Raw genomic sequence first — 27886 nt, 5'->3', positions numbered from 1 at the left:
AGTATTATAGTAGTTATATTCTTGTACATAGGAGGCAGTATTATAGTAGTTATATTCATGTACATAGGGGGCAGTATTATAGTAGTTATATTCTTGTACATAGGGGGCAGTATTATAGTAGTTATATTCTTGTACATAGGGGGCAGTATTATAGTAGTTATATTCTTGTACATAGGGGGCAGTATTATAGTAGTTATATTCTTGTACATAGGGGGCAGTATTATAGTAGTTATATTCCTGTACATAGGAGGCAGTATTATAGTAGTTATATTCTTGTACATAGGGGGCAGCATTACAGTAGTTATATTCTTGTACATAGGGGCAGTATTATAGTAGTTATATTCTTGTACATAGGGGGCAGTATTATAGTAGTTATATTCCTGTACATAGGAGGCAGTATTATAGTAGTTATATTCTTGTACATAGGGGGCAGTATTATAGTAGTTATATTCTTGTACATAGGGGGCAGTATTATTGTAGTTATATTCCAGTACATAGGAGGCAGTATTATAGTAGTTATATTCCTGTACATAGGAGACGGTATAATAGTATTTACATATCACACTGAAACAATATCTACAAAGCATAAAACATATGACTTTATTACATGAGATCTCACACATGACATATAATAACATATAACTTTATATTCACACCCACAATATAGAACATCATTCCGTCCTTACACAATCTGTACTTTCTATCCTCGTATATATCAGCAGTCATTGGACGCTCTCAATAAATAAATGCTACATTCATTACAATCTTTTATAAGCCAATAGCCTCATGTATAAGTTCAAGGCATTGACCATGAGAGCCAATCAGCAGCCTCCTCTCATGGTTGTTCTGCCGTCCTGTCTCTATACATGAGGTTTGGGCATTCATCCCGGGTATGTAGTTATATATTTGGGTGATTGATAGATTTTCTCTGTTAAATATATAGATTTCTGCTGTAAAAAAATAGGCCCCTGCCGCATTGTCTTCTGCTATAAAGGTCTCTATGGTGCGGTATTATATAACATTCAATAATTTATGATTGCAGTATAATTAGTTGTCGGCTCGCTCTGTGCTTCCAGAACCATTGGGTATTGTAAATACGTTTTTTTTTTTTAAAAAGTGAAACGCGTTTCTCCATCATCAGCCACACGTTCCAGGTTGGCGTGAGCAGAGTTGGTCAGGCATTAGCGCACATACAACACAGTTCACACACATCACATTGTCACGACATGCAACGACTGATCTGCAGACGCTCACGCATTTCGCATCCTTGCATTAACTTACTTCATGCATATTCCACATTTTGATCTGTTTGGATGACGGTGTCATGCTGTAGCTTCGTCTATCCCTCATACTTTACACTTCTGGTCGTCTCGTTTATAGTGTATAATATTGTATGTATATAATAGGAGGTGGAGCCAGGTAAACATATAGAAAAGTAAAGCAAGTAGGGATGTTTGCATGACCCTACAGCCAAACTGTACATTAATTATATATAGGTGTCTTTCAGACCGTGAACACTGATTGTGTTTCCATAGAGGAGACCTTCATACTTTAAAGATCTTGCAGATCTAACATATCCTGGGGGTCTGTTATCTCCTGCAAGTCTGACACCTGCCACAGAGTCACATCACCTGCAGGTGTGACATCTCCTGCAAGTCTGACACCTGCTGCAGGTCTGACATCTCGGGCAAGAGTCACATCCCCTGCAGGTGTGACATTTCCTGCAAGTCTGACATATCCTGCTAGTCGGACATCTGCTGCAGGTCGGACATTTCATGCAGGTTAGACATCCCCTGCAGGTCTGAAATTTCATGCAGGTTACACATCCCCTGCAGGTCTGACATTTCATGCAGGTTAGACATCCCCTGCAAGTCTGACATTTCATGCAGGTTAGACATCCCCTGCAAGTCTGACATTTCCAGCAAGTCCAACATATCCTGCAGGTCTGGCAACTCCTCCGGTCCTGGGCAGTTTTCTTCTTTCATCTCCTGCATCTTGTTGGTCTCTTCTTTTCGTACCGGTCTTCTGAATTTTATATCTTTGGTGTTTCAGTTGCAGATTTTTTTGGTCTCCTGATGTTTTTTTCCATATTTTTACTGTCTTCTCCTCCTGTTTTGGATCGTAGGTCGATCTCTGCATCTCTCCCTTTATTTTGATGTAACTTACTTTCTAGGCGCTGAAGTTTGGCGAGGTTTTCTTTGAGTAACTTGCTGTCAGGGTCCAATGTGGCAGCTTTCTGATAATAGGTCCGGGCCGAGATATAATCCCCCTACAAAATATATACAGTGAGATACAACATAAAATGAAGCCTTATTTAACAGGAACCTGTCGCCAAAATTTTCACAAAAATTTACAGCTAGTGACAGGTTCCCATATAGCCCAATTAATTAACTGACACCCTACTTCTAGCTAAATATTTTTTCACTCACATCCCCATAAAATCAACTTTGTTATCTTACCTATCATAATAGCGAGTCAGAGGTGGTGTGTCCTGCTTGCCATCCAGCAGCTCCTCCCCATGCCTTCTTCTAACCATTCAGCACTTCATGTCATGTGACCAAGGTGATGTCATCGAAGGTCCTTTACCCATTAACATTTGCATAATCTACCCCATGTATGTATCTGATCACATGTTATCACAGTATGGATCTATGGACATTTACTCCTCCCCATCCACCATGAGGGAATGCTGTGATTTTATGTGATCAGATACATACATAAGGTAGATTTTGCAAATGTTAATGAGTACAGGACCTTTGATGACATCACCCTGGTCACATGACATAAAGTGCTGAATGGTGAGAAGCAGGTATAGGGCACAGCAAGTGAGTGAAGTTGGGAGGAGCCGTTGGACTCGGCTGAGCAGGACACGCCCCCTCTGACTCACTGCTAGATCTGACTGTATGCCAGGTAAGATAACATATAGTTGATTTTCTGGGGATGTGAGGGAAACAATTGTTAGCTAAAGGGCTCCATGGGAACCTGTCGATAGCTGTATTTGTATAAAATGTGATGACACTTAAGGATGACTTTTAAGGAAGTTGTCTGAACTAATTCTCCATTACATCACATCTTCTACTCTATTCACATCAAAATCTGCATTCAAAATTCTACTTGAAGCAGATATCAGCACATGATGAGACCAGCCAATCAGAGGCTTTTTTACAACACACAATGAAATGAAAATCCTGTGACTACCTGAATGTGCTTGATGCCTCCCATATTCATCCAGGCTTGGGCTTGTTTGGGACTCAGATCAGCCACACGACTGTAACTCTAAGAGATACAAATATGTCAATTTTTTTTTACATGGATCAAAATCAATGTAAATAATACAGAATGTATCACTGGCACTACACCAGGTACCTGGAAAGCCTCCTCCAGCCGGTTCAGCTCACGTAGCTGGTTGCCTTTGGTAAAGTAAAGCTCTGAAGTCACTTTAGTATCTTGAGGCTTCATCTGCAGTGCAACGTCGATCATGTCTATAGCCTGAGGGAGATGGGGGGGGCGTCAGAATCATACACAACAAAACACCGCTACTGCTCATCTCCGCTGTCTCCTATAATTCAACCTGTTATTTTACAATGTTGATCCAGAAAAAAATGGATTTTGTGCATACTGAGGTATATAACTGCCCCTGAGGTTCACTTCAAACAAACCCCGCCCCTGAGGAACTGCCTGTAAGCCTACAAGAAGAGGATTATGTACTCTTCTACGTTTCAGTATATTAGACTTTCTATTCTAATACTGAATAAGGTTTAAGGGATATTCTGACATTCAGAATATTTTTGAATATTTTTGATGTATTTGCATTATCTGTCAGACAGATGTAAGGCAATATATGGCTGCTAGTCATGAGGGCTTTCTAAATTGGGATGTCAAAGAAGACATAGAATGATCTATTAATCTCGTATTGCTGTGATCTCCAGCGATCATCTCTGGAATAACAGTTTGCATTTCCTACAGTGCCCCCACTGGTGAAATGAGGTATTACATGCTCCTATAAAAAATCATGTGCTGTATGTTTACTACATGGATTAGCTTGATACTACAGCTTAGAGAGATGTTCTTTGTAGCTGACTAATATGTAAGGGTAATAAATGGGCGTGCCTCATTAAAGGGGTGTGTAAAGATTCATCACCTTAATATGGTCCTCTTGTTTGCTGTAGATTGCAGAGAGCAACCGGAAACATTCGATACAGTCAGGAACTTCGTCTGCTATGAGACGAGTGAGACCCTCAGCCTCTTGTGTTAGGCCCATAACAGCCTGGACTTGTGCCTGCAGGAATCGGGAGAAAATTCCGATATTACCAAGACACCCAGCTTTTCCAGAAACATATAAGACTATAACTTTGTAACTGGGAGCCCTCCGCTTACCAGTGATAGACGTATCTGGACACTATGTGGGTGTAGTGCCATCGCCTCCTTGTATAGACCCAATGCTTCGTTGTACTGTCCCGTGTTATAATACAGTGCGCCAAGAGGGGTGATCACATCAATGTCACGGGATATCTGCAGCGCCCTGGTAGTGAGACACAGTAAGAATCGTGAGATGGGGTGTGACAACTCTACAGGAACTCTGAATTATGGAAAAATTCTGAAAAAGTACATGATAAAATCGTCTGCTCTTGTAGTCACCACTAGGGGGAGCTCACTGCATACATTGTTATTATTGAGTTCCATGTATAACCAGTATGCAATGAGCTCAACTTCCCCTAGCGTTGGCTGCAAAACCCTCCCCCCAATATATTAGCTCCCCTAGCGGTGTCCATACTTCTTATACCACTTTCCGGCCTCTGAGTTCTGGTTGAGGGAACGATACAGGCGACCGAGGTTCAGCATAGCCACGTGATGATTGGGGCGCAGCCGAAGGGCAAGAAGGTAATGAGAGACGGCTTTCTGTGGAGATCCTGGAAAATAAAAGAATTACTCCAATCACAACCAAAGCTGCATATACTATTTTTACATTGTGTTATAACATATACTCCAATCACATTCAAAGCTGCATTGAATATTTTATATAATAAATAAATTAATCTCTCACTTACCAATGTCCACCAGAAATACCCCATAGTTATTCTGCAGATCAGAGCTCTCAGGGCAGTTCTTGATACCGGCAAGGTACACCTCCTTTGCTTCTTCATGTCGCTTCTAGTTGGAGAAGAAGGAATCGGTATTATATATAAATTGTAACTAAAATTATCAATTTTTTTTTCATTTAAAGTCCTGGGTGGAGGAGCCAAATGCTGTGTTTGCTGCTTTTTGTATTGAGTGGGTAAAAGGAAACAGCAAAAATAACTTTAGAGTTACTCAGGGGCGGAGCTTATCTCAAGTGAACCTCAGGGGCGGTCTCAATAGTCTCAACTTTAAGAGATATATTTTGCCCCTTTCTAGAAAAACTTCAGATAACAGGATACATTTTTCAAGACGTGTCAATCAAAAAGTTCCAGGTACATTAACGACTATGAACATAGTAAGAGTCACTCGTCTGCTCTGTATGGGCGGGGCAACATTTAGAAGGAAGTTCTCAATGGATTCAGTCCATGATACCTAGACTTCTATAAGGTCGAGGATGAAGATGCAGGTCTCACACTCTTACCTGATCAGCCAGTAATGACCCCAGACTGGAATATGCATCAGCAAAGTAGGGTCCATGGAGAAGAGACTCCTTCAGAGAGACCTCCGCTTCTTCATTTCTGCCCTGAGTCCTGCGAAAGATACACAATGGCTGCACAACTGTGGGATCCTGATGAAGGGTTATCTTCTTAAAGGCCAAAAGCCGGAGTCTGCCCTACTGATTGTGAAGGTAGAAGACCCAAAATCTGAGCAGATCTGACATATGGAAGCCCCTCAATGATCAGGTGTTGGAAGCCATCAGTGATCGGGTATCATGGCTGTACAAGTAGTGTCCCTCCTTAAAGGGACGTGTCTATCCCACCACTTAGAAGGAGATGAGTGATGGTGGCCTCTTCCTTACCTCAGTAAATTGCCAAGGTTGAAGAGAGCCCGGCTGTGCTGGGGGCTGATGTCCAGCGCCTTCCTGTAATATTCCTCCGCCGCCGTGACATTGCTGGTCAGAGTGCCCAGATTATTTAGAGCACTTGAGTGCTTCGGGTACAACCTGTGATGGACAAATGAGCAACTGACTTATCGTGTATTAAAGGAAAAAAAAATTACATAATAAAATTGCCTGCTCTTTTAGTCACCACAAGGGGGAGCTCACTGCATACAGTGTTATTATTTAGTTCCATGTATAACCAGTATTCGAAGCTGCATTCACAATCCTGCTGCCTTTCTGTTAGTTCTCAGGGGAACAACCTGTACAGCATTTATACTATCTCACATTCCAGTGCAGCTTTGGATGTGACTGGAGCATAAGACATGGAACGCTATGTAATATCTGTAGAGAGATATGATTGTCAGCTCTGTGGGTGACGTTTGTACCTTAGGACGATTTTGTAGTGATTGATCGCCTCCTCCTTTCGATTCTGGTCCTTTAAGAAATTGGCGTAGTTGTAGTGCACCTTGGCATTGTGAGGCAGCGTCTGGACCCCAGATCTGTGATGGATACAAGTGACCGATTAGCAACAGAACCGAGCCAGAACCAGCCGCTTTATTGTAGTGCTGCAATCTACATACCTGAACAACGCCTCCCGGGAGCGCCAACACTCGCTCTGCGACACTGACTTGCAGGAGAAGAGGACAAGGAGGAGGAGAAAGCAGAACGTGAGGGCAGAGGAACCTCGAGGACCAACCCGGGAGGAGAGTCTACTCAGTCCATGGACGCACAGAATACAGAACCCCATGCTGGAGACAGGGAGAAGCACAGGACAACATGAGCATATACACAAATACACCTACCCACAGCTGGATCCTGTCCCCTAGTCTCGCTCCCACAGCTGGATCCTGTCCCCTAGTCTCGCTCCCACAGCTGGATCCTGTCCCCTAGTCCTGCTCCCACAGCTGGATCTTGTCCCCTAGTCCTGCTCCCACAGCTGGATCCTGTCCCCTAGTCCTGCTCCCACAGCTGGATCCTGTCCCCTAGTCTCGCTCGCACAGCTGGATCCTGTCCCCTAGTCCTGCTCGCACAGCTGGATCCTGTCCCCTAGTCTCGCTCGCACAGCTGGATCCTGTCCCCTAGTCTCGCTCGCACAGCTGGATCCTGTCCCCTAGTCTCGCTCGCACAGCTGGATTCTGTCCCCTAGTCCTGCTCGCACAGCTGGATCCTGTCCCCTAGTCATGCTCGTACAGCTGGATCCTGTCCCCTAGTCCTGCTCGCACAGCTGGATCCTGTCCCCTAGTCCTGCTCGCACAGCTGGATCCTTTCCCCTAGTCCTGCTCGCACAGCTGGATCCTGTCCCCTAGTCCTGCTCGCACAGCTGGATCCTGTCCCCTAGTCCTGCTTGCACAGCTGGATCCTGTCCCCTAGTCCTGCTCGCACAGCTGGATCCTGTCCCCTGGTCTCACTCGCACAGCTGGATCTTGTCCCCTGGTCTCGCTCGTACAGCTGGATCCTGTCCCCTAGTCCTGCTCGCACAGCTGGATCCTGTCCCCTAGTCCTGCTCGCACAGCTGGATCCTGTCCCCTAGTCCTGCTCGCACAGCTGGATCCTGTCCCCTAGTCTCGCTTGCACAGCTGGATCATGTCCCCTTGTCCTGCTCGCACAGCTGGATCTTGTCCCCTGGTCTCGCTCGCACAGCTGGATCTTGTCCCCTGGTCTCGCTCGCACAGCTGGATCTTGTCCCCTAGTCCTGCTCGCACAGCTGGATCTTGTCCCCTGGTCTCGCTCGCACAGCTGGATCCTGTCCCCTAGTCCTGCTAGCACAGCTGGATCCTGTCCCCTAGTCTCGCTCGCACAGCTGGATCATGTCCCCTAGTCCTGCTCGCACAGCTGGATCTTGTCCCCTGGTCTCGCTCGCACAGCTGGATCTTGTCCCCTGGTCTCGCTCGCACAGCTGGATCCTGTCCCCTAGTCCTGCTCGCACAGCTGGATCTTGTCCCCTGGTCTCGCTCGCACAGCTGGATCCTGTCCCCTAGTCCTGCTCGCACAGCTGGATCCTGTCCCCTAGTCCTGCTCGCACAGCTGGATCCTGTCCCCTAGTCCTGCTTGCACTGCTGGATCTTGTCCCCTGGTCCTGCTCACACAGCTGGATCCTGTCCCCTGGTCCTGCTCACACAGCTGGATCCTGTCCCCTGGTCCTGCTCGCACAGCTGGATGCTGTCCCCTGGTCCTGTTCACACAGCTGGATCCTGTCCCTTAGTCTTACAAATCAGAGCTGGATTTTGTTCTCTATTCTTACTATCACAGCTACATCTTATTGCTATGTAAGCAGGACAAGCTTCCATTCACTGAAAGCAAGCAGAGCTTATTATGAGAGTCACTTGTACCTGGGCATGTAGAGTACACGCTCGGCCACCACAAAGCCCACTCTGAAGAACAGATTGCTGGCTGGTATGAAGGGGAAGACCAGGAAGAGGAGGCCGACGACCACTGCCCGATGCCCCTGCAGAACACACACAACATGGCGTCACTGGTTACATCCAATACAAAGACCGCAGGCAGGGAGTGTAGGAAAGCTGGGTACAACCTTGTGAAAGTCTTCCTCAGGGAAGCGAGGAGGGGGGTGAATACTTTCACTACAAGCCAAACATAATAGAATCATCATGACACTGTGACCCCAGGGCGCGATTATTAACACAAACTCCCGCAGTGGGGGGGCGCCAATCAGATAACGCCAGGAGGTCGTTGGGAAAAATGGAGTTTCCAGGCAGCAACTTAACAGCATGAAATCTGCTTCCTGCTGGGACGATAACAATCACTTCTAGAGAGGAAACTCCAGGGGGCCCTGAGGGGTTACTCACTGGCAGCAGCCCTAGTGGTCAGGGTGTGGCATACCAGCACCTAAAATAGCCTTAAAGGGACAAGAACACTAAATAATGAATGAGAACTTAGAAAACATTTTAGCAACTGTAGTACATATTTCTACCACTAGGGGCAATCTAACAGCACTCCCGAAGGTCAGGAGTGGTACTGCAATAGTTTCAGTTTTGTAATAACATATAAGGAACGCTGCCCCCTGCAGGTGATAGAAGTAAATTGAATATAAAATTGGTCTTTCTGGTGTCTGGTACATGTCTGTGATGAATAGATTCAAAGTTACTCAATTACCTTGCTTTTGGTCAAGCAGTGCAGGCCGAGGGAGAAAAGTACAGCAAATAACACAAGCGTAGAAACATTTCGAGGGTCCCAGATGGACTGGACGAGGGGGATACTGCCCACCTGCCAGTCATAGCATAGAGTGATGGGGGCAAGTAGTAGCCAAGCATTGAACGCAAGGAGGTAGGAGAAGGTCAGGAACCTGGAACACAGAAAAATCAGATATGGATAGATTGGATATAGATGCAGGTAAGTAGACAGATTTGTATATGTATATAGATGCAGGTATGTAGACAGATTTGTCTATGTATATAGATGCAGGTAGGTAGACAGATTTGTATATGTATATAGATGCAGGTATGTAGACAGATTTGTCTATGTATATAGATGCAGGTAGGTAGACAGATTTGTCTATGTATATAGATACAGGTAGGTAGACAGATTTGTCTATGTATATAGATACAGGTAGGTAGACAGATTTGTCTATGTGTATAGATACAGGTAGGTAGACAGATTTGTCTATGTATATAGATACAGGTAGGTAGACAGATTTGTCTGTGTTCTGCGGTTATTCTCGCACAGTGACATTACTGTATTACACCTCCCAGTCTTCTATTACCAGAACCTGCAGGGACAGGACGCGCTCACCACACGGCACAATGAGAGGCGATGCTGGAAGACGGCCACATACCTGCTGACGATGTAAGGAGAGAAGGAGGCCGGGTTGTCCTGCTCCGAAAACAATGGCATCGACCCTCCCATGATATAGACACGGATACCTAACACCACAGTCACCTGAGAGAGACAGACATCTGATCAAAGGAGAAATTACCACTGCTAGTACATAGGGGGCAGTATTATAGTAGTTATATTCCTGTACATAGGGGGCAGTATTATAGTAGTTATATTCCTGTACATAGGGGGCAGTATTATAGTAGTTATATTCTTGTAAATAGGGGGCAGTATTATAGTAGTTATATTCTGTACATAGGGGGCAGTATTATAGTAGTTATATTCTTGTACATAGGGGGCAGTATTATAGTAGTTATATTCCTGTACATAGCGGGCAGTATTATAGTAGTTATATTCCTGTACATAGGAGGCAGTATTATAGTAGTTATATTCCTGTACATAGCGGGCAGTATTATAGTAGTTATATTCCTGTACATAGGGGGCAGTATTATAGTAGTTATATTCCTGTACATAGGGGGCAGTATTATAGTAGTTATATTCCTGTACATAGGGGGCAGTATTATAGTAGTTATATTCTTGTACATAGGAGGCAGTATTATAGTAGTTATATTCTTGTACATAGGGGGCAGTATTATAGTAGTTATATTCCTGTACATAGGGGGCAGTATTATAGTAGTTATATTCTTGTACATAGGGGGCAGTATTATAGTAGTTATATTCCTGTACATAGGGGGCAGTATTATAGTAGTTATATTCTTGTACATAGGGGGCAGTATTATAGTAGTTATATTCCTGTACATAGGGGGCAGTATTATAGTAGTTATATTCCTGTACATAGGGGGCAGTATTATAGTAGTTATATTCTTGTATATAGGGGGCAGTATTATAGTAGTTATATTCTTGTACATAGGAGGCAGTATTATAGTAGTTATATTCTTGTACATAGGAGGCAGTATTATAGTAGTTATATTCCTGTACATAGGGGGCAGTGTTATAGTAGTTATATTCCTGTACATAGGGGGCAGTATTATAGTAGTTATATTCTTGTACATAGGGGGCAGTATTATAGTAGTTATATTCCTGTACATAGGGGCAGTATTATAGTAGTTATATTCCTGTACATAGGAGGCAGTATTATAGTAGTTATATTCCTGTACATAGGGGGCAGTATTATAGTAGTTATATTCTTGTACATAGGGGGCAGTATTATAGTAGTTATATTCCTGTACATAGGGGCAGTATTATAGTAGTTATATTCCTGTACATAGGGGGCAGTATTATAGTAGTTATATTCCTGTACATAGGGGGCAGTATTATAGTACTTATATTCTTGTACATAGGGGGCAGTATTATAGTACTTATATTCTTGTACATAGGGGGCAGTATTATAGTAGTTATATTCCTGTACATAGGGGGCAGTATTATAGTAGTTATATCCCTGTACATAGGGGGCAGTATTATAGCAGTTATATTCTTGTACATAGGGGGCAGTATTATAGTAGTTATATTCTTGTACATAGGGGGCAGTATTATAGTAGTTATATTCTTGTACATAGGGGGCAGTATTATAGTAGTTATATTCCTGTACATAGGGGGCAGTATTATAGTAGTTATATTCCTGTACATAGGGGGCAGTATTATAGTAGTCATATCCCTGTACATAGCGGGCAGTATTATAGTAGTCATATCCCTGTACATAGGGGGCAGTATTATAGTAGTTATATTCCTGTACATAGGGGGCAGTATTATAGTAGTTATATTCCTGTACATAGGAGGCAGTATTATAGTAGTTATATTCCTGTACATAGGAGGCAGTATTATAATAGTTATAGTCTTGTACATAGGGGGCAGTATTATAGTAGTTATATTCCTGTACATAGGAGGCAGTATTATAGTAGTTATATTCCTGTACATAGGGGCAGTATTATAGTAGTTATATTCTTGTACATCGGGGGAAGTATTATAGTAGTTATATTCCTGTACATAGGGGGCAGTATTATAGTAGTTATATTCCTGTACATAGGGGGCAGTATTATAGTAGTTATATCCCTGTACATTGGGGGCAGTATTATAGTAGTTATATTCTTGTACATAGGGGCAGTATTATAGTAGTTATATTCCTGTACATAGGGGGCAGTATTATAGTAGTTATATTCCTGTACATAGGGGGCAGTATTATAGTAGTTATATTCTTGTACATAGGGGGCAGTATTATAGTAGTTATATTCTTGTACATAGGGGCAGTATTATAGTAGTTATATTCCTGTACATAGGGGCAGTATTATAGTAGTTATATTCCTGTACATAGGGGGCAGTATTATAGTAGTTATATTCCTGTACATAGGGGGCAGTATTATAGTAGTTATATTCCTGTACATAGGAAGTAGTATTCTAGTAGTTATATTCCTGTACATAGGGGGCAGTATTATAGTAGTTATATTCTTGTACATAGGGGGCAGTATTATAGTAGTTATATTCCTGTACATAGGAGGCAGTATTATAGTAGTTATATTCCTGTACATAGGAAGTAGTATTCTAGTAGTTATATTCCTGTACATAGGGGGCAGTATAATAGTAGTTATATTCCTGTACATAAGGGGCAGTATTATAGTAGTTATACTCCTGTACATAGGGGGCAGTATTATAGTAGTTATATTCCTGTACATATGGGGCAGTATTATAGTAGTTATATTCTTGTACATAGGGAGCAGTATTATAGTAGTTATATTCTTGTACATAGGGGGCAGTATTATAGTAGTTATATTCTTGTACATAGGGGGCAGTATTATAGTAGTTATATTCTTGTACATAGGGGGCAGTATTATAGTAGTTATATTCTTGTACATAGGGGGCAGTATTATAGTAGTTATATTCCTGTACATAGGGGGCAGTATTATAGTAGTTATATTCTTGTACATAGGGGCAGTATTATAGTAGTTATATTCTTGTACATAGGGGGCAGTATTATAGTAGTTATATTCTTGTACATAGGGGGCAGTATTATAGTAGTTATATTCTTGTACATAGGGGGCAGTATTATAGTAGTTATATTCTTGTACATAGGGGGCAGTATTATAGTAGTTATATTCTTGTACATAGGGGCAGTATTATAGTAGTTATATTCCTGTACATAGGGGGCAGTATTATAGTAGTTATATTCCTGTACATAGGGGGCAGTATTATAGTAGTTATATTCCTGTACATAGGAAGCAGTATTATAGTAGTTATATTCTTGTACATAGGGGCAGTATTATAGTAGTTATATTCTTGTACATAGGGGGCAGTATTATAGTAGTTATATTCTTGTACATAGGGGGCAGTATTATAGTAGTTATATTCTTGTACATAGGGGGCAGTATTATAGTAGTTATATTCTTGTACATAGGGGCAGTATTATAGTAGTTATATTCTTGTACATAGGGGCAGTATTATAGTAGTTATATTCTTGTACATAGGGGCAGTATTATAGTAGTTATATTCTTGTACATAGGGGCAGTATTATAGTAGTTATATTCTTGTACATAGGGGGCAGTATTATAGTAGTTATATTCTTGTACATAGGGGGCAGTATTATAGTAGTTATATTCTTGTACATAGGGGGCAGTATTATAGTAGTTATATTCTTGTACATAGGGGGCAGTATTATAGTAGTTATATTCTTGTACATAGGGGCAGTATTATAGTAGTTATATTCCTGTACATAGGGGGCAGTATTATAGTAGTTATATTCCTGTACATAGGGGGCAGTATTATAGTAGTTATATTCTTGTACATAGGGGGCAGTATTATAGTAGTTATATTCCTGTACATAGGGGCAGTATTATAGTAGTTATATTCCTGTACATAGGGGGCAGTATTATAGTAGTTATATTCCTGTACATAGGGGGCAGTATTATAGTAGTTATATTCTTGTAGATAGGGGGCAGTATTATAGTAGTTATATTCTTGTACATAGGGGGCAGTATTATAGTAGTTATATTCCTGTACATAGGGGGCAGTATTATAGTAGTTATATTCTTGTAGATAGGGGGCAGTATTATAGTAGTTATATTCTTGTACATAGGGGCAGTATTATAGTAGTTATATTCCTGTACATAGGGGGCAGTATTATAGTAGTTATATTTTTGTTGGGACCTAGGACCACGTGGTTTCTGAAATCTCAGGATTAGTGACAGAACAGAACCAATATTTCAGATTCCACTCACATGGCAGGAAATCAGCAGCGCTCTCTTCAGGAAGGGTGCAGTCACCTCCCACATGTTCCTGGAATGTCCATAAGATTCGGCTCTAAATATCAGATATGAGTAAAGGTAACTATGAGGCCAGTGAATCCAGAGCATATGCTCCTATAATGAACTGCACTTTAGTGTACTGTATTCTCTGAGTTGTCCAGTTCTGGGTAAACTGCTCAAAAAACTATAGGGAACACAAATACTTCATGTGATCTCTCAGTGAATGAAATCTTCTAGTTGCAATTCTTTATTCATTACATAATGGAATGTGATGAGAACAATAAAACATGAAAATGATCAATGAAGATCAAAATAAATATCCCATAGAGGTATAGATTTGGTTTGATCCTCAAAATCAAGTGGAAAATCAATTGGCCGATCCAACTTTAGTGGAAATGCCTCAAGACAAGGAAATGAGTTGTGTGTGGCCTCCACATGCCTGTTTGACCTCCCAACAATGCCTGGGCATACTCCCAATAAGGCTCAGTAGTGTATGTGGCCTCCACATGCCTCTATGACCTCCCCAAAATTCCTGGGAAAGCTCCCAATAAGTCTCAGTAGTGTTCTCCTGATGAGGCTCAGTAGTGTGTTTGGCCTCCACATGCCTGTATGACCTCCCCAGTATGCCTGGGCATGCTCCCGATGAGGCTCAGTACGGTGTGTGTCCTCCACATGCCTCTATGACCTTCCTACAACACCTGGGCATGCTCCTCATGAGCTCAATAGTGCTTAGCCTCTTCATGCGGTTACTAGCCCTCTACAACACCTGGGCATGCTCCTGATGAGGCTTAGTAGTGTATGTGACCTCCACATACCTGTATGACCTCCCCAGAATGCCTGGGAAAGCTCCCAATGAGACTCCGTAGTGTGTGTGGCCTCCACATGCCTGTATGACCTCCCCAGAATGCCTGGGCATGCTCCCAATAAGGCTCAGTACTGTGTGTGGCCTCCACATGCCAGTATGACCTCCCCAGAATGCCTGGGCATGCTCCCAATAAGGCTCAGTAGTGTGTGGCCTCCACATGCCTCTATGTCCTCCTTATAACACCTGGGCATGCTCCTGATGAGCTCAATAGTGCTTAGCCTCTTCATGCCGTTACTAGCCCTCTACAACACCTGGGAACACTCCTGATGAGGCTTAGTAGTGTATGTGACCTCCACATACCTGTATGACCTTGGTGCATTACCTGGACATGCTCCTGAGGAGGCTCAGTAGTCAGGGGCGTAACTAGGAGGGGCAGGGCCCCATAGCAGAATAACGACGTCAATCTTAAAATATACATATTTGTACACTCACACATTTATACAATCATATATATATATATATATATATATACAGTTCTTCACATTTATGCAGTCATGTACAATGTGCAGCATAACATCTATATGGTGCACATACTCCATTCTTTTTTTTGTTGGCTGCCGGGTCCCCCTGACATTGTGGGCCCCATAGCAGCTGCTATGGCTGCTACCCCTGTAGTTACGCCCATGTCAGTAGTGTGTGTGGCCTGCACATGCCTGTATGACCTCCCCAGAATGCCTGGGAATGCTCCCAATGCGGCTCAGTTGTGTGTGACCTCTGTTTGTCTGCATGACCTTCTTACCCCTCGGTACGCTCCTGATGAGGTTCAGTAGTGTGTGTGGCCTCCACATGTCTTTTTGACCTTCCTACCCCCCGGCATACTCCTGATGAGGCTTAGTTGTGTGTATGTGGCCTCTATTTGTTTGTATGACCTTCCTACCCCTCGGTACGCTCCTGATGAGGTTCAGTAGACTGTGTGGCCTTCACGTGTCTTTTTGACCTCCTACCCCTTGGCATATTCCAGATGAGGCTCCGTATTGTGTGTGTGGCCTCCACGTGCCTGTATGACCTCCCTACAACACCTCGGCATGCTCCTGATGAGGCTCAGTATTGTGTGTGGTCTCCACGTGCCTGTATGACCTCCCTACAACACCTCGGCATGCTCCTGATGAGGCTCAGTATTGTGTGTGGTCTCCACGTGCCTGTATGACCTCCCTACAACACCTCGGCATGCTCCTGATGAGGCTCAGTATTGTGTGTGGTCTCCACGTGCCTGTATGACCTCCCTACAATACCTCGGCATGTTCCTGATGAGGCTCAGTATTGTGTGTGGTCTCCACGTGCCTGTATGACCTCCCTACAACACCTCGGCATGCTCCTGATGAGGCTCAGTATTGTGTGTGGTCTCCACGTGCCTGTATGACCTCCCTACAATACCTCGGCATGCTCCTGATGAGGCTCAGTATTGTGTGTGGTCTCCACGTGCCTGTATGACCTCCCTACAACACCTCGGCATGCTCCTGATGAGGCTCAGTATTGTGTGTGGTCTCCACGTGCCTGTATGACCTCCCTACAACACCTCAGCATCCTCCTGATGAGGCTCAGTATTGTGTGTGGTCTCCACGTGCCTGTATGACCTCCCTTGTCATTCTTTGGATGTTCTCCTGAGGGAATTCCTCCCAGATTGAGATTAAAGAATCGGTCAACTCCTGGCTAGTCTGTGGTGCATTGTGACTTTGGTGGATGGAACAAGACACAATTTCCCAGATGTGGTTGGTTTTACTTAGCTCTGGGGAGTGGTCAGTCCATTCTATAGCATAGTCCTTCATCTTGCAGAAGCTGCTGACGCACTACAGCCCAATGAGGCCTAGCATTGGCATGCTTCATAAAGAACCCAGGGCCCTCTCTACACCTGCATACTCTCTCACAATGGGACTGAGCATATCATCCCGGTACCCAATGACTGTCAGGATACCACATGGAGGGCCCCTCCCCACACCATTACTGACCCATCGCCAGACCGCTCATGATAAAGTGAAGAGCAAAGGGCGTCTGTGTCGAATCTATCATTCTTGATGTTATCTGGCAAACGCCAATTGCCCTACACGAAACAACTTGTGGACGTCGGGCCCTAGTGCCACCCTCATGGAGTCCGTTTCAGACAGTTTGAGCAGACACATGGGTTTTAGTGACCTGCCAAAGGTCATTTTGCAGGGCTCATCCTGTTCCACAATGGAGGAGGTAGTGTTCTTGCAGCCCCCCACATCTCCTGATGTACTGGCCTATCTCCTGCTCCTGGACTATCCTTATGGCCACCGCTCGCATCAATGTGCCACCCTAGAGGAGCTGCACTACCTGGGTAACTTGTGTGGCTTGTAGACACCACCTCATGCTACCTCTAGGGGTGATAGCAATGACAAAATGCAAAAGTGACCAACACAACCCAAAAGGGGGAGAACAGAGAAATGGTCTGTGGTCACCACCTACAGGACCAAACCTGTTGTCTCTTCCATTTGACAATAGAGTAGAGTGAGGATGGACTTGGGGTATAAGTAGGTAGGATTGCCCCTCCGGTCTGCAGGAAAGCTGGGTGACCATACATGGACATAATGGTGGTCATATTACAGTGCCGGAGATTTACAATAAAATTATGATAATTAGTCTTTAGGTTCTCAAGATGAAACAGGCAAATCCCTCCAATAAGAAATGCAGAGACCCCTCCCCAAATACCACAACATCATCTCCAACAAACCTTACAAACCGCTGCAGACACAAGATCAGGAGATCGTACAACACACACACCCCCAGCACCGTGATACCCGTCTCCTTCACCAACATGGCGCAGGTGCCCAGGAACAAACTAAGCAGCAGGAGGGAGGGAGAGACCGTACCAGGGAAACAATCCGGGGGAGGACAGTCCTCTACACTCCTGCAAGACAACACAGGCACCATTATACCCTTATACACAGGGGCAGTATTATAGTAGTTATATTCTTGTACATAGGGGGCTGTATTATAGTAGCTATATTCCTGTACATAGGGGGCAGTATTATAGTAGTTATATTCCTGTACATAGGGGGCAGTATTATAGTAGTTATATTCCTGTACATAGGGGCAGTATTATAGCAGTTATATTCTTGTACATAGGGGGCAGTATTATAGTAGTTATATTCTTGTACATAGGGGGCAGTATTATAGTAGCTATATTCCTGTACATAGGGGCAGCATTATAGTAGTTATATTCTTGTACATAGGGGGCAGTATTATAGTAGTTATATTCCTGTACATAGGGGGCAGTATTATAGTAGTTATATTCTTGTACATAGGAGGCAGTATTATAGTAGTTATATTCTTGTACATAGGGGGCAGTATTATAGTAGTTATATTCTTGTACATAGGGGGCAGTATTATAGTAGTTATATTCCTGTACATAGGGGGCAGTATTATAGTAGTTATATTCTTGTACATAGGAGGCAGTATTATAGTAGTTATATTCTTGTACATAGGGGGCAGTATTATAGTAGTTATATTCTTGTACATAGGGGGCAGTATTATAGTAGTTATATTCCTGTACATAGGGGGCAGTATTATAGTAGTTATATTCCTGTACATAGGGGGCAGTATTATAGTAGTTATATTCCTGTACATAGGGGGCAGTATTATAGTAGTTATATTCTTGTACATAGGGGACAGTATTATAGTAGTTATATTCCTGTACATAGGGGGCAGTATTATAGTAGTTATATTCCTGTACATAGGGGACAGTATTATAGTAGTTATACTCCTGTACATAGGGGGCAGTATTATAGTAGTTATATTCCTGTACATAGGGGGCAGTATTATAGTAGTTATATTCCTGTACATAGGGAGCAGTATTATAGTAGTTATATTCTTGTACATAGGGGCAGTATTATAGTAGTTATATTCTTGTACATAGGGGGCAGTATTATAGTAGTTATATTCTTGTACATAGGGGGCAGTATTATAGTAGTTATATTCCTGTACATAGGGGGCAGGATTATAGTAGTTATATTCTTGTACATAGGGGGCAGTATTATAGTAGTTATATTCCTGTATATAGGGGGCAGTATTATAGCAGTTATATTCCTGTACATAGGGGGCAGTATTATAGCAGTTATATTCCTGTACATTGGGGGCAGTATTATAGTAGTTATATTCCTGTACATAGGGGGCAGTATTATAGTAGTTATATTCCTGTACATAGGGGGCAGTATTATAGTAGTTATATTCTTGTACATAGGGGGCAGTATTATAGTAGTTATATTCTTGTACATAGGGGGCAGTATTATAGTAGTTATATCCTGTACATAGGGGGCAGTATTATAGTAGTTATATCCTGTACATAGGAGGCAGTATTATAGTAGTTATATTCTTGTACATAGGGGGCAGTATTATAGTAGTTATATTCTTGTACATAGAGGGCAGTATTATAGTAGTTATATTCTTGTACATAGGGGGCAGTATTATTGTATCATCATGTTCTGCATAGGTCTCTTACCTTATATAACAGAGGAAGGCCAATAAGAATAGTAAACATGACATGACATCCGCTCTCCCGACAATACCCGCCACCTGCAGGGCATCAGAGACATATAATAGTTAGCTGTGCCCTCGTGTACCCACCTCTGTGTATTTCTAGTACCGTGTGATATTGGATATTACCCAGCAGATATAGAGTGCACAGGTAGGTGGATACTTACCGCCTCTGTGTGTACGGGGTGTACAGCGAATAGCAGGGCGGTGGCCACCGCTTGCTCCCTGTCCTGGAATACGGCGGCGGTGCTGCAGACATAACCCAGCAGAGCACTCACCACACTGTGTAACAGCACATTCACAGCGTGGAAGTACAGCGGCTCCAGCCCGGCCCAGTACAGGTTCAACCTGGAGGGAGAAACCACTCGTTATCACAGTCACTACTAATGTTCATCAGACCTTTGTGTGTGTTGTTAGTAGCAGCAGGACTGTGATACATGGATTTATATTCCAGGATTGTACTGGGGACATGTCCTCACACTGCTGTGCTCTGTGCTCTCTATAGTTAGTGTTCAGTATTGTCCCTGGAGAGCAGTGTCATCAGACTCTTATGTGTGTTGTTAGTAGCAGCAGGACTGTGAAATATGGATTTATATTTCAGGACTGTCTTGTGGGCTGCTCACACTGCTGTGCTCTGTACTCTGTAGTCAGTGTTAGGTATTGTCCCTGCAGAGATGTGTAATCAGACCTTTGTATATACTGCTAGATTTATAGATCTATATTTCAGGATTGTACTGGGCACGTGTCCTCACACTGCTGTGCTCTGTGTATTGAACTGTGTCCACAAAAACTTCCTGTAGCAGGCTGGATAAATGCTACAAAAATTACTGAATGGAGCCACACAGTAGCTCACTGCAGAGAGCACAGAGCCCTGCAGTGTGAGGATACACCCCCAGTTACAATCATGGGATGTAATTCCATTTTTTGCAATGCTACTGCTACTAACAATACATACTAAAGTATGTATCTCACACTGTCTGCAGAGAGCACAGAGCACAGCAGTGTGAGGTCTGATTACACATCTCTCCATGGACAATACATAACACTGGCTGCAGAGAGCACAGAGCACAGCAGTGTGAGGTCTGATTACACATCTCTCCAGGGACTATACATAACACTGGCTGCAGAGAGCACAGAGCACAGCAGTGTGAGGTCTGATTACACATCTCTCCAGGGACAGTACATAACACTGTCTGCAGAGAGCACAGAGCACAGCAGTGTGAGGTCTGATTACACATCTCTCCAGTGACAATACATAACACTGTCTGCAGAGAGCACAGAGCACAGCAGTGTGAGGTCTGATTACACATCTCTCCAGTGACAATACATAACACTGGCTGCAGAGAGCACAGAGCACAGCAGTGTGAGGTCTGATTACACATCTCTCCAGGGACAATATATAACACTGGCTGCAGAGAGCACAGGGCACAGCAGTGTGAGGTCTGATTACACATCTCTCCAGAGACAATACATAACACTGTCTGCAGAGAGCACAGAGCACAGCAGTGTAAGGTCTGATTACATATCTCTCCAGGGACAATACATAACACTGGCTGCAGAGAGCACAGAGCACAGCAGTGTGACATCGGATAACACATCTCTCCAGAGACAATACATAACACTGGCTGCAGAGAGCACAGAGCACAGCAGTGTAAGGTATGGTTACACATCTTTACAGGGTCAATACTTCACACTGCCTTCAGAGAGCACAGAGCACAGCAGTGTGAGGACATGACCCCAGTTGCAATCATTGAATATAAATCTATTTTTCACAATCCTGCTGCTACTAACAACAACTGCCTATCCTCTATGATGTACATCTCTGTATGGGTGCAGGTAGGTTGATGCTACATTACTGTCTTGTACAAGGCAGGTGTGACGCGAGTATCGGATTTCTCAGACTGATGGGTCTCATTACCAGCACACCATGACAGACGCAGGTGGTGACAGTGGCCCCCGGCCTTGATGGAGACTACAAGTCCCAGCATGCAATGTGTCCACAGCTGATTACCACAGCCTGCAGCCTGATGTGTTGGGAGGTTGCTATCTAAGCGATTCCCCTCTACAGCTAGCAAGCTTTATTAGCACAGCGATGTGTGAACACTGACTGGAGTGTGGGGGGTTAAGGGGACAGATATTTCAGAAATGTAACCATGGAGGCGCTGCTGGCGTTCCTGAGTCCATACCCCGGCCTGTGCCGCCCCTTTAAGTGGTTGCAGATGTTTTGTCCTCTGGTATAAACAATGTCTTCCCCATTTCTGCTCGGAGGAGCCCCCTGCTCCCGGCCTGGACGCCCTCCCCCAGCTCTAACACCCCTGATGTGTATGGAAATTGTACTGAGATAACAGATTTAAAGGGCAACTCCACCTCCAAAGATAGTTATGCGTCACCCTCTTCAACTGTGTGAGGTAAACAACCTGCTCCCTGCACTGATACAGTGTAACAAACCATCAGCGAAAGAGACCAATGTGCCCTGCTGTCTAAATAAATCTGCTGACAACAAGCAGAGGTCTTGAAAATGATGAAGAATCCTTGATCGCTGAAGCAACCAATCAGAGGACAGCTTTTAATTTTCCAGGGTGGAATAAGAAATGTAAGCTGTGCTGTGATAGGTTGCCATGTTCATAGCTAACAGATCATTGTCCTGGATGCCCATAGCAACCATTCGGCCTTCAGTTAACAAGTAAACACTGGGGGAGATTTATCATAGGTCTCTTATAGCAGAACTGTTCTAGTTGCCCATGGCAACCAATAAGAGCTTAGCCTTTACTTTCAGACAGCTGTTTATAAAATGAAAGCTGAGCTCTGATTGGTTTCCATGGGCAACTAGAACAGTTTTACCTCAGAAACTTGATGATAAATCTCCTCCACTGAGTTTTGATTGGCCAACTGAACCAATCACAGTGCGGCTTTCATTAAATATAGTGCTCTGGGAAAAGTAAGCTGCACAGTGATTGGTTGGTATAGGGAGGATTTGCCCAGTGGAGCTAAATACTTGCCCTGTATGGGCCTAATGTTTACAGGTTCACACAAAGCCTGAGGCTGCAGTACTGAGAGCTTCTGGTGACATGTCACCTTCTGAATCGTGTCATGTTTGGTGTTGTCATGGAAACCTCTACACCCCATAAAGACCTCCATCTGTGGATAATGTGGAGGGTGATGGGGTCCTCCTAAGATCTCCATGACAAGGCCGACCTCATGGAAGGAGACATGTTGTCATCAGAGTCTTAGTAGTCCCCAGTAGGCTTCAGGCCTAGAACTTCATCTGATCATATCTCAGTCTTAGAAGAAGGTTTTAAAAATCTGTTCTCACTCCTCGAAACACTACAGGGGGTCACATACTTTGGTGGGCTTTCTGTAAACACACCCCAATGGGATATGACCACTGTATACATAGGGAGCAGCTCTTGATGTAGACTACCGGTTGCCCACCCTATTACGGCCCCCAATTTCCTAGACTTACCTGAAGCTGAGGACACACAGGGGTCGGTAGGACTTGTGGCTGGTGTTGTCCTGCATGGCCTTGCCCCAAAAGTCATTCTTAAAGATGGCGCCCAGGTCGGTCTCTCCCCTGCTGTCAGGATTATTGAGTATGGCCCATACGTCATCATGGACAAACTCCCCCAGCAAAGACCGGGCGAAGCATAGACCCGCCACGACAGCTGGCACCGCAAAAACCCAGGTGCCAGGACTGTCCACCACCGGAGAGTCTCTGGGCCTCCTAGACGCACCCTTGAGGTTTCCATTTTGAGGCCGACCTGTACATTGGGCCTTGGCTAATCCATTGGTGCTGGGTTTTGGTGTCAGTGCACCATATGGGTGCTCCTCATTACTGTTGGGTGCGACGTTGTGCCCGTTCCCAGTGCCAAGGTCTTTGGGCAATGTCCGGAGGTTCTTCTGACCTCTGTGGTTGGTGCCGTTGCTGGAAGCTTGTTTTCGGGTGGTGGACCTTCCAGCGTTGGCCATGTCCTCCGGTATCTCCATTCCAACCTCTTCTCTTTGGTCAGAGGAGACATTTTCATAGACGACTTGGCCGACGCTTCTCATACTCTCAGGTGATGGTGGCTTATCACATCTTGAGGGGGAAACGTCCTTCACCCACCTCGATCTTCTCCCGTCTGGGGGGGTCTACAGCCCCTGTATGAGGTGTAAACCCAACCGTCTCATCCTTGTGACCACTGAGTGTGTCCGGTGCCCACCAATCCAGATACCTCCCCTCATCTGCATTCCAGAATCCGGGCCTGAAACACAAGATAATGTCACGGATTTTAGACTCCCTTAAAGGGGCGTTTCACTTCTGTTTTTAACACCTGCCTTCTCCACCAAGAATTCCCCCAAACAATCCTCAATGGGCCCCTTCAGCTCTAACTAGAGACCCATCATTCAAGATCAGCTGTCTCACAGGCAGGAAAGGCTCCATATCAGTTGTCTATAAGTCTCTACATGAAGTCATCACTCTAATCCTGACTGTCACTCTCTGGCTTCTAATTGGTTACTGCAACTGTCTCTTTAAATCTGTCAGCTGTCAAACTTCCATGATACAGCTGTCTCATGAGATGCGAGTCCCTTCTACACATACTATGTGCCAGTCTATACAATGTATCACTTAGCTGTCTCTTCAGCACTCTATATATACAGTATCACTTAGCTGTCTCTTCAGCACTCTGTATATACAATGTATCACTTAGCTGTCTCTTCAGCACTCTATATATACAATGTATCACTTAGCTGTCTCTTCAGCACTCTATATATACAATGTATCACTTAGCTGTCTCTTCAGCACTCTGTATATACAATGTATCACTTAGCTGTCTCTTCAGCACTCTGTATATACAATGTATCACTTAGCTGTCTCTTCAGCACTCTGTATATACAATGTATCACTTAGCTGTCTCTTCAGCACTCTGTATATACAATGTATCACATAGCTGTCTCTTCAGCACTCTGTATATACAATGTATCACTTAGCTGTCTCTTCAGCACTCTGTATATACAATGTATCACTTAGCTGTCTCTTCAGCATTCTATATATACAATGTATCACTTAGCTGTCTCTTCAGCACTCGGGTATATACAATGTATCACTTAGCTGTCTCTTCAGCACTCTGTATATACAATGTATCACTTAGCTGTCTCTTCAGCACTCTGTATATACAATGTATCACTTAGCTGTCTCTTCAGCACTCTGTATATACAATGTATCACTTAGCTGTCTCTTCAGCACTCTGTATATACAATGTATCACTTAGCTGTCTCTTCAGCACTCTGTATATACAATGTATCACTTAGCTGTATCTTCAGCACTCTATATATACAATGTATCACTTAGCTGTCTCTTCAGCACTCTGTATATACAATGTATCACTTAGCTGTCTCTTCAGCCTTCTATATATACAATGTATCACTTAGCTGTCTCTTCAGCATTCTATATATACAATGTATCACTTAGCTGTCTCCAGCACTCTATATATACAATGTATCACTTAGCTGTCTCTTCAGCATTCTATATATACAATGTATCACTTAGCTGTATCTTCAGCACTCTATATATACAATGTATCACTTAGCTGTCTCTTCAGCATTCTATATATACAATGTATCACTTAGCTGTCTCTTCAGCACTCTGTATATACAATGTATCACTTAGCTGTCTCTTCAGCACTCTGTATATACAATGTATCACTTAGCTGTCTCTTCAGCACTCTGTATATACAATGTATCACTTAGCTGTCTCTTCAGCACTCTGTATATACAATGTATCACTTAGCTGTCTCTTCAGCATTCTATATATACAATGTATCACTTAGCTGTATCTTCAGCACTCTATATATACAATGTATCACTTAGCTGTCTCTTCAGCACTCTGTATATACAATGTATCACTTAGCTGTCTCTTCAGCCTTCTATATATACAATGTATCACTTAGCTGTCTCTTCAGCATTCTATATATACAATGTATCACTTAGCTGTCTCTTCAGCACTCTATATATACAATGTATCACTTAGCTGTCTCCAGCACTCTATATATACAATGTATCACTTAGCTGTCTCTTCAGCATTCTATATATACAATGTAGCACTTAGCTGTCTCTTCAGCACTCTATATATACAATGTAGCACTTAGCTGTCTCCAGCACTCTATATATACAATGTATCACTTAGCTGTCTCCAGCACTCTATATATACAATGTATCACTTAGCTGTCTCTTCAGCATTCTATATATACAATGTATCACTTAGCTGTCTCCAGCACTCTATATATACAATGTATCACTTAGCTGTCTCTTCAGCATTCTATATATACAATGTATCACTGTATCTTCAGCACTCTATATATACAATGTATCACTTAGCTGTCTCTTCAGCACTCTATATATACAATGTATCACTTAGCTGTCTCTTCAGCATTCTATATATACAATGTATCACTTAGATGTCTCTTCAGCACTCTGTATATACAATGTATCACTTAGCTGTCTCTTCAGCACTCTGTATATACAATGTATCACTTAGCTGTCTCTTCAGCATTCTATATATACAATGTATCACTTAGATGTCTCTTCAGCACTCTGTATATACAATGTATCACTTAGCTGTCTCTTCAGCATTCTATATATACAATGTATCACTTAGCTGTCTCTTCCCAACGCAGATGTAGAGCACTCTATAGACTGCTGCACCAACGGTGTCTGTCTATGCACTCAATCCCTCAACACATCAATGTCTCTGTATATAGAAGTCTCTAAATATAGGGGATATATGTATATAAGGGCAGTCTCTGTATATAGGGGCAGTCTCTGTATATAGGAGCAGTCTCTGTATATAAGGTATGTCTGTATATAGGAGCAGTCTCTGTATATAGGGGCAGTCTCTGTATATAGGAGCAGTCTCTGTATATAGGGGCAGTCTCTGTATATAAGGGCAGTCTCTGTATATAGTGGATGTCTCTGTATATAGGGGCAGTCTCTGTATATAGTGGATGTCTCTGTATAAAGTGGATGTCTCTGTATATAGGGGCAGTCTCTGTATATAGGAGCAGTCTCTGTATATAAGGGCAGTCTCTGTATATAAGGGCAGTCTCTGTATATAAGGGCAGTCTCTGTATATGGCAGGGTGGGGGCCGTCTATTACCTGCAGTCTATATATCAGTGTCTGTAGGTGCAGTGTCCTCGCTGTCTCCGTTACCTGCAGTCCTGTGCAGTCTCTGGAGGTCTCGGTGCTGTCTCTGTAGTACCGGGAGGTCTCGGTGCTGTCTCTGTAGTACCGGGAGGTCTCGGTGCAGTCTCTGTAGTACCGGGAGGTCTCGGTGCAGTCTCCGGAGGTCTCGGTGCAGTCTCTGTAGTACCGGGAGGTCTCGGTGCAGTCTCTGTAGTACCGGGAGGTCTCGGTGCAGTCTCTGTAGTACCGGGAGGTCTCGGTGCAGTCTCTGTAGTACCGGGAGGTCTCGGTGCAGTCTCTGTAGTACCGGGAGGTCTCGGTGCAGTCTCTGTAGTACCGGGAGGTCTCGGTGTCTCCTCCGCAGCTGTCACACATCAGCCGCCTCCTCCCCGCGCATCCTCAGTGCGGCCCAGAGAGACGGAGCGTGTGCACAGGAGCCAGCAGCGACGACGACTACTACTCCCAGCATCCCAATACCACTATCTACAACTCCCAGCATGTCCCTCACCCACTGCCAGTAACTACAACTCCCAGCATGTCCCTCACCCACAGCTACTGACTACAACTCCCAGCATGTCCCTGGCCCACAGGTACTGACTACAACTGCCAACATGTCCCTCACCCACTGCCAGTAACTACAACTCCCAGCGTGTCCCTCACCCACTTCCAGTAACTACAACTCCCAGCGTGTCCCTCACCCACTTCCAGTAACTACAACTCCCAGCATGTCCCTCACCCACTGCCAGTAACTACAACTCCCAGCATGTCCCTCGCCCACTGCCAGTGACTACAACTCCCAACATGTCCCTCACCCACTGCCAGTAACTACAACTCCCAGCGTGTCCCTCACCCACTTCCAGTAACTACAACTCCCAGTGTGTCCCTCACCCACTGCCAGTGACTACAACTCCCAGCATGTCCCTCACCCACTGCTACTGACTGCAACTCCCAGCATGTCCCTCGCTCACTGCCAGTGACTACAACTCCCAGCATGTCCCTCACCCACTGCCAGTGACTACAACTCCCAGCATGTCCCTCACCCACTGCTAGTGACTACAACTCCCAGCATGTACCTCACCCACTGCCAGTAACTACAACTCCCAGTGTGTCCCTCACCCACTGCCAGTAACTACAACTCCCAGCATGTCCCTCTTCCACTTCCAATGACTACAACTCCCAGCATGTCCCTCGCCCAAAGCTACTGACTACAACTCCCAGCTTGTCCCTCGCCCACAGCTACTGACTACAACTCCCAGCATGTCCCTCACCCACTGCCAGTAACTACAACT

The 27886-nt window shown here is 44.0% G+C and overlaps 1 protein-coding gene across 8 annotated transcripts; it reads right to left on the bottom strand.

Annotated features, from left to right (window-relative positions):
• Positions 1 to 577: 577 nt before the first annotated feature.
• On the bottom strand, positions 578 to 27055 carry TMTC1 (transmembrane O-mannosyltransferase targeting cadherins 1). Of its 8 annotated transcripts, XR_011854745.1 has the most exons (21): positions 26625 to 26996; positions 22902 to 23679; positions 19606 to 19786; positions 19404 to 19477; positions 17637 to 17813; positions 14056 to 14137; positions 9849 to 9952; positions 9170 to 9359; positions 8389 to 8504; positions 6640 to 6807; positions 6445 to 6558; positions 5978 to 6121; positions 5600 to 5708; positions 5049 to 5151; positions 4775 to 4910; positions 4378 to 4522; positions 4142 to 4279; positions 3367 to 3489; positions 3199 to 3276; positions 1665 to 2269; positions 578 to 1611 (listed from the first exon to the last, which is right to left on the bottom strand). XR_011854745.1 is itself a non-coding variant. In XM_072144985.1 (20 exons), the coding sequence occupies exons 2-20, from the start codon at positions 23483 to 23485 to the stop codon at positions 2033 to 2035; spliced, it is 3003 nt and encodes a 1000-aa protein (XP_072001086.1). In that variant the 5' UTR covers positions 23486 to 23679; positions 26935 to 27055; the 3' UTR covers positions 578 to 2032. The 8 variants fall into 8 exon arrangements, 7 of the variants coding, with proteins under 7 accessions (XP_072001086.1, XP_072001087.1, XP_072001083.1 ...); XM_072144985.1 differs by having other exon boundaries at positions 578 to 2269; positions 26935 to 27055; XM_072144986.1 differs by having other exon boundaries at positions 578 to 2269; positions 26905 to 26997.
• Between the last annotated feature and the right edge of the window lie 831 nt (positions 27056 to 27886).

Source organism: Engystomops pustulosus, chromosome 4 (genome assembly GCF_040894005.1).
Source record: "Engystomops pustulosus chromosome 4, aEngPut4.maternal, whole genome shotgun sequence".
NCBI lineage: Eukaryota > Metazoa > Chordata > Amphibia > Anura > Leptodactylidae > Engystomops > Engystomops pustulosus.
The sequence above is the reverse complement of the archived record's forward strand: the minus strand, read 5'-3'. Positions and strand labels throughout refer to the sequence as shown.

What these genes read in the sequence shown, in the direction of transcription:
- TMTC1 (XM_072144985.1), bottom strand. Translation starts at nt 23,485, where the DNA reads ATGAGAAGCGTCGGCCAAGTCGTCTATGAAAATGTCTCCTCTGACCAA. An exon ending in CGCTGCTGATTTCCTGCCAT is followed by an intron (nt 9,953 to 14,055) that starts GTGAGTGGAATC and finishes TGTCTCTCTCAG; the next exon opens with GTGACTGTGGTGTTAGGTAT. An exon ending in GAGGCATCAAGCACATTCAG is followed by an intron (nt 2,270 to 3,198) that starts GTAGTCACAGGA and finishes TATATTTTGTAG; the next exon opens with GGGGATTATATCTCGGCCCG.